This window comes from Ptychodera flava, chromosome 12, assembly GCF_041260155.1.
Source record: "Ptychodera flava strain L36383 chromosome 12, AS_Pfla_20210202, whole genome shotgun sequence".
Classification (NCBI taxonomy): Eukaryota; Metazoa; Hemichordata; class Enteropneusta; family Ptychoderidae; genus Ptychodera; species Ptychodera flava.
In genome coordinates, this window is record NC_091939.1 from 13,825,718 (window position 1) to 13,838,961 (window position 13,244).

At 37.0% G+C, this 13,244-nt stretch overlaps 1 protein-coding gene across 5 annotated transcripts in view; it reads left to right on the forward strand.

Moving 5' to 3' along the window:
* The window catches only part of LOC139145132 (unconventional myosin-XVIIIa-like), a 107,952-nt gene extending 95,691 nt beyond the window's left edge, over nucleotides 1–12,261 (forward strand). For all 5 annotated transcript variants that reach the window (XM_070716097.1, XM_070716098.1, XM_070716099.1 and 2 more), the window contains 13 exons: nucleotides 335–489; nucleotides 1,117–1,240; nucleotides 2,434–2,634; nucleotides 3,349–3,459; nucleotides 4,582–4,833; nucleotides 5,530–5,643; nucleotides 6,016–6,132; nucleotides 6,660–6,743; nucleotides 7,332–7,469; nucleotides 8,074–8,259; nucleotides 8,868–9,001; nucleotides 9,719–9,974; nucleotides 10,258–12,261. In XM_070716097.1, the coding sequence (XP_070572198.1) occupies nucleotides 335–489; nucleotides 1,117–1,240; nucleotides 2,434–2,634; nucleotides 3,349–3,459; nucleotides 4,582–4,833; nucleotides 5,530–5,643; nucleotides 6,016–6,132; nucleotides 6,660–6,743; nucleotides 7,332–7,469; nucleotides 8,074–8,259; nucleotides 8,868–9,001; nucleotides 9,719–9,872 (1,770 nt within the window). In that variant the 3' untranslated portion in view covers nucleotides 9,873–9,974; nucleotides 10,258–12,261. The remainder of the gene's footprint in view (nucleotides 1–334; nucleotides 490–1,116; nucleotides 1,241–2,433; nucleotides 2,635–3,348; nucleotides 3,460–4,581; nucleotides 4,834–5,529; nucleotides 5,644–6,015; nucleotides 6,133–6,659; nucleotides 6,744–7,331; nucleotides 7,470–8,073; nucleotides 8,260–8,867; nucleotides 9,002–9,718; nucleotides 9,975–10,257) is intronic.
* Nucleotides 12,262–13,244: the final 983 nt, after the last annotated feature.

Genomic DNA, 13,244 nt, shown 5'->3' on the forward strand with positions numbered 1-13,244 from the left:
TATATTTATATATACAGGGTATGTGTGTGTATGCCTGTGTGTGTTTTTGTTTGTGTGTGTATGCCTGTGTGTTTTTGTAAATGTATGTGTGTGTGTACATATGTCAAAGTTTTCATGATATTCGTTCCCATGTCACATGAATCTTAACTGTCAGTTCAAATTTAGTCTGAGAGTGACAGTAGAATTTCCAAAGAATTTTTTTTTACTTTTTAGCTAAAGTTTCATCATGTGTTTTTGCTTTTTGGGAACATGTCCTTTATCCAACTGGATCTGCAGCTGTTTTCTTTATCTAACACCAAAGTTTCTCTTTGCATTGCTCTGCGCAATGATGTAGCTGGCCGAGGCTTTGGAGGAGATTGACGAGGAACGCCGAGTCATCACTTCCCTGAAAAAGAAAAACCAGAAGCTAGCAAGTGAACTGCAAGACATGAAACTCCATCAGGAATCCCAACAAGCCAGAAACTCTGGTCTGGAAAAGAAACAAAGAAAGTGAGTGTCCGTCAGCGGTGTCTTCAAAGACTGTTTCATGCTTCAGATATGTTCAGTGTTGCATGACTTTCCTTTTCTTGTGTTGATAATCTTTTCACCAAATTATCAAAGTCAGTGGATTGTGCCATAATTGTAATGTATCTTCTACCCTTCCCCCCCTTTTTTCTCTGTGTGAGAGGTCCGATCATTGCATAGCAAACCTTTGGAAGATGCCAAAGGTCAGAGGTGTCAAGGTAAAATTAAAAGTGACTTGAAAACAACGTGAAGTGGCTCAGAAGTTACATCAGTGAAAAAAAAAAATTAGTTTAAAATCAATATCTGTACAGTAATTGAACTCTTTGTCATAGAAGCATTCACTGTCACATACATGAGTTTCAGTTACAAGTGCTCAGTACAAATCACAAAATTTCTGACTTTTGTCCTTTGGATAGCCATATCCCTCCGATATCACAAGTTGTGCTGAAATATAATGCAATGATTAAGAAGCCCACCATTACCAGAATATGCAGCTGGTTACATGATTGAGAAGTTAAATTACTGTACAATATTTTCTGAGTGATGTCAACAGCACAAAGAAAAGAGCCAAACAAAGCGCTGAGTGTAGATGGGTTTTTTTCCATTTTGCAGATTTGATGCAGAGCTTGCCAGGGCTCATGAAGATGCCAAGACTGAAAAACTTGCCAAAGAGAAAGTACAGAGAGAGAAAGACCATATTGAAACAGAAGTGTACCAGCTTAGAAGTCAGTTTGATGTAAGTATCAACATTTAAACCCTTCAAGATGATAATGAAGTGACCTGCCTTCACTTAACATCTCTTTTAAAACATTTTACATGACTTCTCTGCTTAAAGCCGCAATTTTCAATCCCAGATTCTCGCATTAGCGGAGTTCTCCTCCCAGTCAAACACTTGGCCAGTACGATGTTTGATTTCTATAACATTAATTGCACAAACTTATCTCAACCTTTTGTCACCTTTTGCTTCCTGCAAACAGAGTTTATACAAGCGTTTGATTGATGGTCGGTTCAAATTGCCAACAGTCATTGATTCCCCATCACTAACGCTCAAATTTCCTGAAAAATCGTCTTCCAGTTGCGTTAGAATTTGAATATAACCACAGAGATTGATCGACAGCAGCTTCGCACTGACCGCTTGGTAGTCTGTCTGTGTTTTTGCGACCAGAAAAAACTAAAAAGTGGCATTTTCTGGAGCGTGTGTCTGTGTTGCCTTTTTGTGTCCACTTACACAATGAACGGCGCCATAGCTTTGCGCCCTTTTAAAGGGAGGCTTCGCATTTAAAAATCAGGTCCAGCTACTTTGCTGATCTTAAGTGTTATCTGAATTGATTATATTAGCATTTTACGGACGTTTTGACACACTGAAAAGAAAAATATTATATTCTTGGAAACCATTCAAAAAAAATTGTGTATGTCCTCCATTTAAATGGTTTGGAATGTATAGGTATACACAAAAATGTACTCACCTGTGTGTTAGCATAGACTTTTATACATGGAGGATCACAGGGTGTACTGTGCCTGCACTTTTAACTTGATCTGATGAAGACATGCTTTTCAGCGTATTGAGCTGCAACCGTTGTATGCGAAACACATAGGATAATGGAAACTCTGGAGATTGCTGCATAACTGAAAAATAATTAAATCAAAGGCATTCCTGCGTCCATTAATGGTGATTATTTATTGCAAAGATATGATTGACCCCTTGACCTTTTGGGAAGTGCAAATTTGTGTATTTTTAAAATGTTCAAAATTTTAACCACTCTGTAAACAAAATGCCCAGTATCTTTGTCCAAATGTACACATATTGCATTCAAAATGTTCACTCACTGTATCACATTTTTTGGTCAGTGGGCAAAAGTACTTCAAGCTTATGCATGGTGAGACAGCCCTTTATATATTTAATGTATTTATATTTTGCATATCTTGCAGGACAAGAAAGGTGAAGTGTATCAACTTGAAGACAAAGTGGAACAATTGCAGGCTGAGCTGAGGGACCTGACGTCAAGGGGTGGCAAGGATGAGAATGAAATCCTGGAATTGAAGAGAACAATACGAGAGCTTCAAATCAAAGTCCGGGATCAAGAAGAGGAACTGGATGATCAGGCTGGGACTGTGCAAATGCTGGAACAAGTGAGTCACCTCACGGATTGTATTTGGAAACTTAGACAGGTTTTACGTGAACACCACTGGGATACAGTTGTCTCAACATTATGTTGTTTTGAGCATTTTTGTCATGTGCATAAGTTTTTTTTTATCTTTCAATATATTGACATGTACTGATATATAAAAAAACCAACGAAACTATTTTAGAACTTGGTACTTTGGAATGTTTCAACAGTTGGATTGCTAGAGTGTTTGTGGTGAAGAGAAAAGCATGTGCCTTGATTAAACTCATTGGGAGGGGGGGAGAGGGGAGGGGGGGGGGCACCGGCAGTGATCATGCACTTATGAATTAACAACCTTAAGGGATCATATGGTCTGTAGTGTTACATTTTCAAACAAATTTTCATGATCTTTTCTGTAATGCAGAGTTACATGTGAGAAAAAATTTATTAAGTCAGGACATTGGTATGTCCAGTGGAAAATTTAATATTTGATAACATCAAGATTAAATGTTGGATTGTACTTCACATTCCATAAAGTTTTATTGTAAAGGTAAATAATAACTGGTAACTAACTTGACATGTTAGTCTGTGTTTCAGTTATGTACACTTGAATAACACATCCTGTTTCCTCATCCGTGTGTTGTGTGTTTGATTTTTTGCACTGGGTTGATAATCAGTCAGTACAACACTTCATCGATCATTTCTCTGCATTATCACTCTGTGTGTTCTTTTATTCCAGGCCAAATTGAGACTGGAAATGCAGTTACAGAACCTGAAACAAGACCACCAAAAGGAACTGGACAGCAAAGAGGAAGATGTTGAAGAGATCAGGGCGAATTCTCAAAAGAGGGTAAGTTGTTAATGTAGAAACATTTTCGAGTCTGGAAAAGTTGCAGAGATTTGTTATTCATATTACTTCCTGACCACATTACAACGCACACTCAAGAAATGTATTTGATGTTTTCTTGCAACTTAATGCTGACAATTCTCATTTCAAAGTTAGAATTTTCTGTGTCCAATTCAATGTACCATGTATATATTCAGGAATGAATTCCAGAAATCCTGTATGGAATTATCAATCGTGCATTTCCTGTACAGCCTGCATGCCATGGTAATGCACAGTGTAGGGCTTCTTTAGTGTGAGAATGAAAATTTATAAACACTGTAGATTAGTTTTTTTGGTGACAATTTTGTTAACTCTTTTCCCCTCTCATTGATATAACTCATAACTTTCAATGATGAAATTGACATTTGTTTTTGGAGGAAAGCATATAGTCCAGGAGCTCAATTATCAATTTGTTTGTAGTTATTGTTAGATTTCATTTGTGCTTACTGAATATCTAATATCTGATATCTTTGGTGTCGATGTATTTATACAGAGTGTACAAATGAGTGTGGTTTTAGTACGCAAATCAACGGATTAGTCATTACCAGTGGAAAATATTCATCGCCCTGAAATTCTACACTAAATATGAGTAAAATAGTACTACATCCTACATAACAAAATCTATGGATATATCTGAAGAGCTCATGGTCCAGGGACCTTGATGATAGTAGGCTACTAGAACCTGTAACCCTTTCACCACCATGGTTTGGCCCAAGCCTATTGTTATCATGGTGATATTGACCTGTTCACATGAATTTCACCATAATGGTTTGGCCCAAGCCTATTGTTATCATGGTGATATTGACCTGTTCACATGAATTTCACCATAATGGTTTGGCCCAAGCCTACTGTTATCATGGTGATATGGACCTGTTCACATGAATTTCGGAGTGAACAGGTCAATAATGAACAATAACCCTGGTGTGTTTCAAAAACGCAGAAAGACACCCCTGCCCTGGGAGTAATGGTGAATTGTGAGAGAGTTTAGTAGGCACCCAGTATTAGTTTGTCCAAAGTGTATACCAATGATATAGCTTTACGGTCAAAGCATAACGATGACAAAAAATGTAATATTGTTGCTTTCAGGTGAAGCACTTAGAGGCACAGCTTGATGAAGAATACATGGAGAAGCAGTCTATCGTCAAGGAGAAGAGAGAGCTGGAAAGGAAGCTGAAAGAGAAGCAAGATGAGGTGGTGTCGGCAGACAAGGATACAGAGAAAAGATTGAGGAAGGACTTAAGAAAAACTAAAGCCTTGTTACACGATGCACAGCTCATGCTGGACAAACAGAAAGAATCAGCCATTAGCAAAACCACTGTTAAGCAACTTCAACATGAGGTAGGGTGAAATTTTGAAATCATATTGTACTGTGAAACCAAATAGTTTGTATTTCAAAATGCCGTAGGAAGTGTGGCCCAAGAAACTAATTGATACATGGAACAAAAAACTGAAAAAACCTGTCAAAATTACAGTACCTGTAGCTTCAAGTATAGGAGTTAGTATGAGTCAGTATGGCTGAACTCTAATATTCCTGTAAAAAATGCTCAGGATAATCACATAAGTGAGCTTTTACCTTAGTGAAAGAGCGCCCTCATCAGTCAGGTAACATGATTTGTTTTGTACAGGACCCGCAGTGATATTTTAATTAAAGCAAACCCTGTTTTGATGCTGTTTCTGTGGTTGGTTTTAGTTTGTTCAGATAACCATTTATGACAATGAACTACATTTCATCCTGCATTGTTTCATATCAAGAACGTATTGAAAATTTTGAAGTTGAATTACCAACAAAGGCTTTTAAATTATTGTTTGATTTTCTACAAAAGTGTTTCATGTTCACAGCAGGGTAATTCAAGTTCGACTTGTCAGTTTATACTGCTGAAAAGATTGCAAAACTTGTGCTCCTCTATTGGGGTAAACAGTTGTTTCTTCCTTTACTTGTCTACATAGCAACAGTAATATTTATATATATATATTTACCTTTCTCATGATAAAATTGACACTCTCCCCTATCATGTACATTTGCAATGCACACAGCTTGAAGAAGCCCAGTACATGTCACAAGCTGCCACCAAGTCAAGAAAGAACATGGAGGAAGAGCTCAGTGACCTTCAACAGCAGTTGGACATTGTCTCCAAGGCCAAGGCTGATGTAAGTGGACAAGTGTAATGGCAGTGAAAAAACAATGACAAACAGTCATTGGTTGAATCAAAGTTTAATTTCTCTAACTTTGCAATATGGTCATTTCTGCTCTTTCAAATCTCAATATCCTTTTTTTGGTGAGTGTAGTCAAAACTTTCTTTTCATCACTAAGCTGTCGACCAGTCCTGTGTTGTTGATCCCATCCACAGGGAAATAAAGGACAGCGTGTGAAAAGTTGTAAAATCTACTACGGCCGTAAAAGTTAATCCCTTAATAATCTTTTATTTTAAATGGTACAATCTGAACCTGAATACATGCAAAATTTAACAATATTGGTATTTGTAAATCCATGAAATTGACCACATTATTTGTTTTTGGCAGGCTGAACATAAAATGATGACACTGACTCGAGAGAACAACGATTTACAAAGTAAACTGGATGACGAAGAGGAGGACTTTGCCGAACTGATGAGAAAACACAAATCAATTGTACACCAAGTAAGTCCTAGGTTGAAAGTTCAAAAGGTCATGGTGCACAGATTGGGGAGGGATTTGTCTTTATGAGTTGCAAGTTAAAAAAGTCATAGTGCACAGAATGGGGGATTGTCTGTATGGTGCACAGAATTGGTGGATGTGTCTGTATGATTTGAAAGTTTAAAAGGCAAAAGGTCATAGTGCACAGCATTGGGGGGATGTGTCTCTATGATTTGAAAGTTCAAAAGGTCAAAGTGCACAGAATTGGGGATGTCTCTATGATTTGAAAGTTCAAAAGGTCAAAGTGCACAGAATTGGGGGATGTGTCTCTATGATTTGAAAGTTCGAAAGGTCATAGTTCACAGATTGGGGATGGAAGGGGAAAGGTAGTAACATTATCAAATTATATCTTAACCAAATCCATTGATGCTAACTTAGTGTTTTTGTTTCTGTATATTCATTTTTGTCAGCTGATAATTTGGTTTGAGACAGTATTTAATGTGTGTTTAATTCAGTATGATTAAGTCCATAAATAATTTTGTTCATTTCAGGCCTCCCTGTACCAGCAACAAATAAACGACCACCTGACAACCATTGCCGAGCTGTCTGGCGAAAAGCAAAGCTACCAGGAGAGGGTAAGAAATATCAAAAATTCATATTCACTGGCAAACTTTTCTCACCAGAAATGTTTTGATTGACAAAGTTATGGTAGAAATAAATTTTCTCTGCAGTATTAAATATTGTGTTGGAAGGGATCAAAAGAAGACACTCACTTTACAACACATAACATTTTATAGACAGAAGTCATCGTATCCATTATTTTGAAAATTTTGATATGAAAAATTAGTTTTGATATTCCTAGGATAACATGATATCAACTGCAAGATATTGTTAATTCCTAAAGTCTTTGCATTGAATGTGAGAAATATACAACAAAGTTAAAAAACCATGGACTGTTTCCTGATTCAATCAATGACAAACTCTGCCTTTTAGGTATGTGTTAGTTCCTTTACTAACCATTTCAAGATTTTTTTTTTGTCCTTGAGCAAAAAAGAAACTTCTTCAGAAATTTATATTTCTAAACTCTTGTACCAATACCTGTATTGTGAAATAATTTTGTGCCGCAAAGTTTATTCCTTGGCCTCAGTATGCAACATATTGGCATAGAGGGCGCTCTGATATCTTGCTGGGATCAAGAACATATTTGTGTATTTGATCGACAGGTGGCTGAATTGAATTTGAAGGTGAATAATTTGGTTGAAACCACAGTTGACAGGAGCAATGTGACTAGACTTGAAGGAAAGATTCGTGATCTAGAATCCAGGTTAGACTTGGAACAAACACACAAACAGAGAATGGAGGTAAGATGTCGTCCTGATGGGCCTCCTGGTCAGTTTTCTTAGTGTCTGTCAGTCATTCAGTCCATGTGTATATATGTGTGTATAAGTGTGTGTGTTTGTAAAACTATAAGTATATGCCCATGAATGATTGTCAGCTACCCTGTCCATCCTTATGTCTGTCTGTGTCAGATTGTGAGCCTGTCAGTGACTGTGTGTTACTGTGTATGCATGCTGGTGTGGCAGTATGTCTGATACTCTGTGTGTGTGTGTGCAGGTATAGTATTCTCTTTAGGTTTCTGTATAAATGACCAAAGAAATAGTTGCCATGCTATTCTTGTTAGAATTTTTTTCATATACATCTGTATCTTAGATTCATTTATTTGTTTATCAACAGCTTAAAGCATCTTACGTGGGAAAGCTCAGAATGACCTCTTTGACTTTGTAGCGAAGATAAAATTAGAGACAAAATCATTTCAAATGACTGTGTAGAAGCAGTTGTGACAAACAAAAATTAAAATTTCAAAAGAATATGGTGTCATTGCACTTGAGATATGCTTTGCAGTTTCCACTGTGGCTTCATGCTTTTCCTCTACGTCAACACATCCCCCTTGTCCATCGTTTTCAGGCGCAAGTCAGCAGATTGAAGGAAAACCTTGACAAAGTCAGCAACGAGAAGGACAGCATCAAAATCGCCGACCAGCAAGCGCAGGAACTGAACAGAAAACTACAGAGACAATTACGAGACATCAGGGAAGAGTTCCTAGAGTTGCAGCACAAAGAAGACGACTCAAGCCGAAAGAAACAGGAACTGGTGAGTTAAGGGGTACCACCATCAACAGCCACAAGCCTAGGGGGCATTCTGCTCTATGTCAGTTGCCTTACGTACAGAGGCAAAACAATGTTCAGAAAAAAAACGAGGGAGAAGAATGTTTTTTAGAATCATAATCATTATTAGAATGGCCACAGGATTTGCAAATGTGAGAAATGCCAGAGCAAGTCAGTCATTGATAAACTTATCTGCTTTTAACAAGTTAACGTCCATATATGTAAAATATTTTTCGATTTGATCATTTTTTTTTTATTTATTTATTCATTTTCAATGTCTGTTAAAGTTTATTTATTTATTTAATTTGTTTTGCTGTTTTATTTTGTTCCATGTTTGACACATATGTGATGTGCTGCCATGCCAAAGTTACAAAATTTTCCCAGGATGTTATTGATACAGTCGTTCTTTAGGATCCAAACCACAAGACTTCAGTCATCTATGCTATCATTTTACATGATTTGCATTGATTCTCATGGAAGTCATTCATGATCTGAAGTATACAATCGATCAGATTTTGCCAAGGGCCTGTTTTTCGTACAGTGAAGTTAGTTTATTTGAGGTGACATAATTTTTTTGTACGACTTTCACCCCAGGAGCGACAAGTTGATGACTTAGAAACTGCCCAGGCAACGCTGCAAGCCGACTTGAAACTCGCTTTTAGAAGGATTGCTGATTTACAGAACGCAGTGGAAGATCAACTTGATGAAGATAGTGATCTAGATGACAGGTAAAGAAGATTTCCTTCGTTTTATCTTTCCATTATCTCATAGTATCCTGACAATCCATCAATCATGGAAATAAATTTGTGACTCACCGTAGCCCATCAAAAAAAATGACCAACATACTGAATGTAAGTTAGTCTTGCCATAATGTCTCTGATCACAGGTATACGTAATAGAGACAAGGGATTGTGCAAAGTCTATATGCATAGGCTAATCCCTGTGCTGCAAAGTTCAATCTCAGTGCCTATCCTGTATGTGTGCATGTGTGTGCATGGGGACGTACATATACAGCGTTTCAAATTCCAATGTTGGTACTTGAAGTAACCTCCGTTTAGTGGCACTAAACACTTTGCCATTTAATATACAGATGCACTAGACTTTTCATATCGCTGCATTTTGTTACATAGATGAATGTTAAACATTTTGCGAGTAATTTAAATTTGCAATTATTCGAAATGGTGGTAACCAATTTCTATTGATTGAGTGCACAAATATCATTTATTTGGAAAGTTTCATATTTCGGTACAGAAATTGATAACCATCAACACAACTACAAAGCATGTACTTGTTCCATAGGAGCCGCAGCTCTGTTCCATGATTCGTCATTCATATGCTGATATGCAGACAGGGTCTCAATATCATGATATGAGCTGGAAAGACACATGATTCTGAAACTGAAATAATAGTAAAATTCCTCTGTTTTGTTCTGATTGGCTTATCAGTGATTCTGACAGTGATGGAGATATCGACACATGGCTGCAGAGAGCACAAGCGCACTTTATCAAGAGACCGCGGCGACAGCCTGGGGTCGACAGACTCTTCGCTGAGGTACTCCAGGCGGCGCTCACCGGAAGGAGTCGACAACACTTTCAGTAGTATAGAGACACCGAGGTACGCCAGCAGTACCAGAACAAGAACATTTACATCTGATTCTGATGCAGATACTGACTTGATACCAAATACCACCGCCAGCAGCAGGTAACGTGGATCAGATTAATTAGAGCATTTATCAGTGCAGCAAGTTTCTGTTATCAGTTCACAATGGAATAAATCAACTGACAAAATCACATTTGTGATTAGATTGTTAAAAAAGTGAACTTTAGGATGTGCTAACTGTATTTATCCAGTCACATCTGATCCAGTCACTCCTATTTTTGAAATGTTCCATTCCAATACACCAGTTGTAACCAGGACTGAAGTGAAAGATAGACTATTAAGGGTCCACTAACTCACATAATTATGCATGGTTTTTTTGCTCCAGGTACTCCAGTAGGTACAGTGACATAGACAGCACTCCCAGGTCACCGAGAAACCGCGGAAGCATTTCCGACGATGATAAAGACAAATCAATAATAGACACGGTATTCAGCGATGATTTCAACATCAAAATCAACAGCAAGTCAGATTCGCCGGACTCACCGACCAACAGAAACCATGATGAATCACCAGACAGCGCTGTCAGTGTTGAAGAGTACATATAAGTCCTTGTTTACCCTTGAATACTATTAAATGAACTCACCTATTTGATTCCATGTTTGTGAAGTGGCCCTCTAGCGACCAGAACCACTCTTCCTTGTGTTTATGTTGAATCAGCTGTGCTGGAAGGCTGTACACTGCCAATGATTTATCCACATACTAACCAGCATTCAGTATTTCATTTTTCTAAAAAAAGTTGAATTGGATGATATATTATTTTGTTATAAATTGTATTTAAAATGTGTGCTCTTACAACTGTAAACAAAAAGGACAAAAATTGAAAGTATCAAAATTAAAGGGGAAAAAAATACGAAAAAACAAAGAGAGGCAGTGGTCTGGTGTAAATCATGTATGACATATAGAATTCATCGTAAAACAGATTACTTGGTGCTGAAACACTCTGAATTTTGAGTGTTCCTGTTCATAGACACACCAAAAGTGAGTAGTGTCGGTATGTGCATAGACAACTACAAAGGATTATCAATGTTATCATTCATTTAGTTTCCACAAAGAGCTGAGTTCCAATTCTCAGAAGTTGTGTTGTTACTTCACCGTCGTCTCTAAAACCCAAGAGAAAAAGAACAAACTTTTGAAATAACTCAGAATAAATTGTTTTGTTGGTTTTTGGATTACACGAATTTAAAGACATTACTGCGCATTTTTTTGAAAAATATGTCAACATTGTTATTTCTGTCATTTCCATGCTGTAAATACACTGAAAATAGTAGAGCTGTTGATCGGCTGTAGAGTTGCACGTAGCAGCTTAGACACACAGTCCCTGTATAAACAAATCTTGTATTTCATTTCTAGGATGCTACTATCATGCTAGCTGAATGTAGTGTGGTTTTTCAGTTCCCCATGAAATCAAAAAATGGTTGAAATCTGAATATCTGTTAACTTTTTTTCATTTTATTGGCCAAAGAACAAAAACCTCTAAGAATCCATTTCCGATCCAATCACCCCTGTAAATATATGACTGTTACCTTCCACATTGATTAGTGTAAAGGATAGTTCCATTTCATGGTAACAATGGGTTCTCATCACACACTTTGTAAAAGACTGCAAAACATTGCAACACAAGTTTTCCTGAGAAAAATTTACCCAAGGTCACACACACACACACAGACAAAGTCTGAGCTGTCTTTACCCATCTACTACCCCTCTTTCCAAGTATTGTAGTCCACAATATCTAAAGGTGCAGAATAGAGTATTCCATTATGTAATTGGGGGAAGAAGGGCCATCAGGTGATGGAGGCCACATTTAAATGGTAAATATGGCTGCCATGTCATCTTGGAAACAAAGTAATCAGGTTTTTGTGGTTGGTTGATCGGTTTCCACTCCCTGAGCCAAGTATACCGGTATATTTAGGAATTTGTAAAGTAATAAATAATACAGTAATTTTTTTTTGAAAATGTTCATCAAGAGATCCCACAACAGAAATGTCATCTGCCAAAATTTCACATTTGAGAATTTCATTAAGATTTCATGATTTCAAAAAGGCTACAGAGACTTAGCCTATGGGCTTTATTGACCTCTGACCTGTAAAGTCATGATTTAGGTTGCCAGGAACTGATAAGTTTATCTGTCTGTCATTATGCCAATTTTTTTATAAGCTGATCACCAATTTCCTGTAAATTTAAATGGAACTATTTAACAAATATTGCATACTGTTCTGATATTTGGTTTTTGTTTTGTCATTCTTTGCGAAAGTTGAGCAACCCTTGTAAGTGTTTCCATGTTGCATTGGAGCAAAAGAACAAAAACCATATAATAAAAAAAAAATACTGATTCTAATGTGTCTTTGTCTGTCTTTGTCTTTCAGGTAGTATGCGCCTTGAAAGTGAAAGACTTAAACTTTTTCTCAAACTTTCCTCAAGGAATATTTCAACCATTCACTATCGAAATGAAGAATAAAATTCTGGGGTCACCTTGCAAATTTGGCACTAGAGATACAAATTACCCAAGATTTATGGATATTTGAAATACAAAATGACTGCCATTCCCGTGTTAACTCTATTGAGAAAAATAAAATGTTCGATTTTCGAAAAACTAAGATGGTGAAAAGTTTTCTCACACCAAGAGCTTTAAAATATACCCTCACAAGTGGTAGATCAGAAAAGAATTGTAAAAGTTTGAGAGTCCAAATATGTGTCCACAAGCACGTTCTACCTAAAATTAAAGGACCATAGTCCATAGGTCTGTGCATGGTAGACATGGGTAGAAATAAAGCAAAACAAAAACTGTATCCACTGATGAAGCAACATACAGCGTATTAATAAACTATCTGTAAGTGTTAGCTAATTTGTTCCTCTAGTACCAAACTTTCCATGATGACTCCTGGTTTTTAGTCTGGATTCGGTAAGAGTTTGGTTGAAAGCAATTCTTTCACTTTCGAGTCACATACTGCCTTGATTAAAGCTCTTATCAAGTCTCACGTCAATGTTTTGTGCATGTTTGTTGAAAGATGAAAGACCACTGTGGATGGGCATGCAACATTTTCAAATATTGATTCCATCGCCAGTCTATCAGCAATGTTTAATTTCATGTATGAGTTCATCCATAATGTCAGTCTGTTGTCTAAATTTTGTGGACAAAGCATAAAAAGACTACACCAATTGTTTGCTTTCGATGTTTGTCATAATGCAGCAAAAATTACGTGGAGCATTGATGATAATGAAATTATCAATTGGTGCACCATATTTGTACATTGTGTCATGTGACCTTGGACACATCAGTCATTTTATTTTGTATTTTATTGGTACTTATATTTC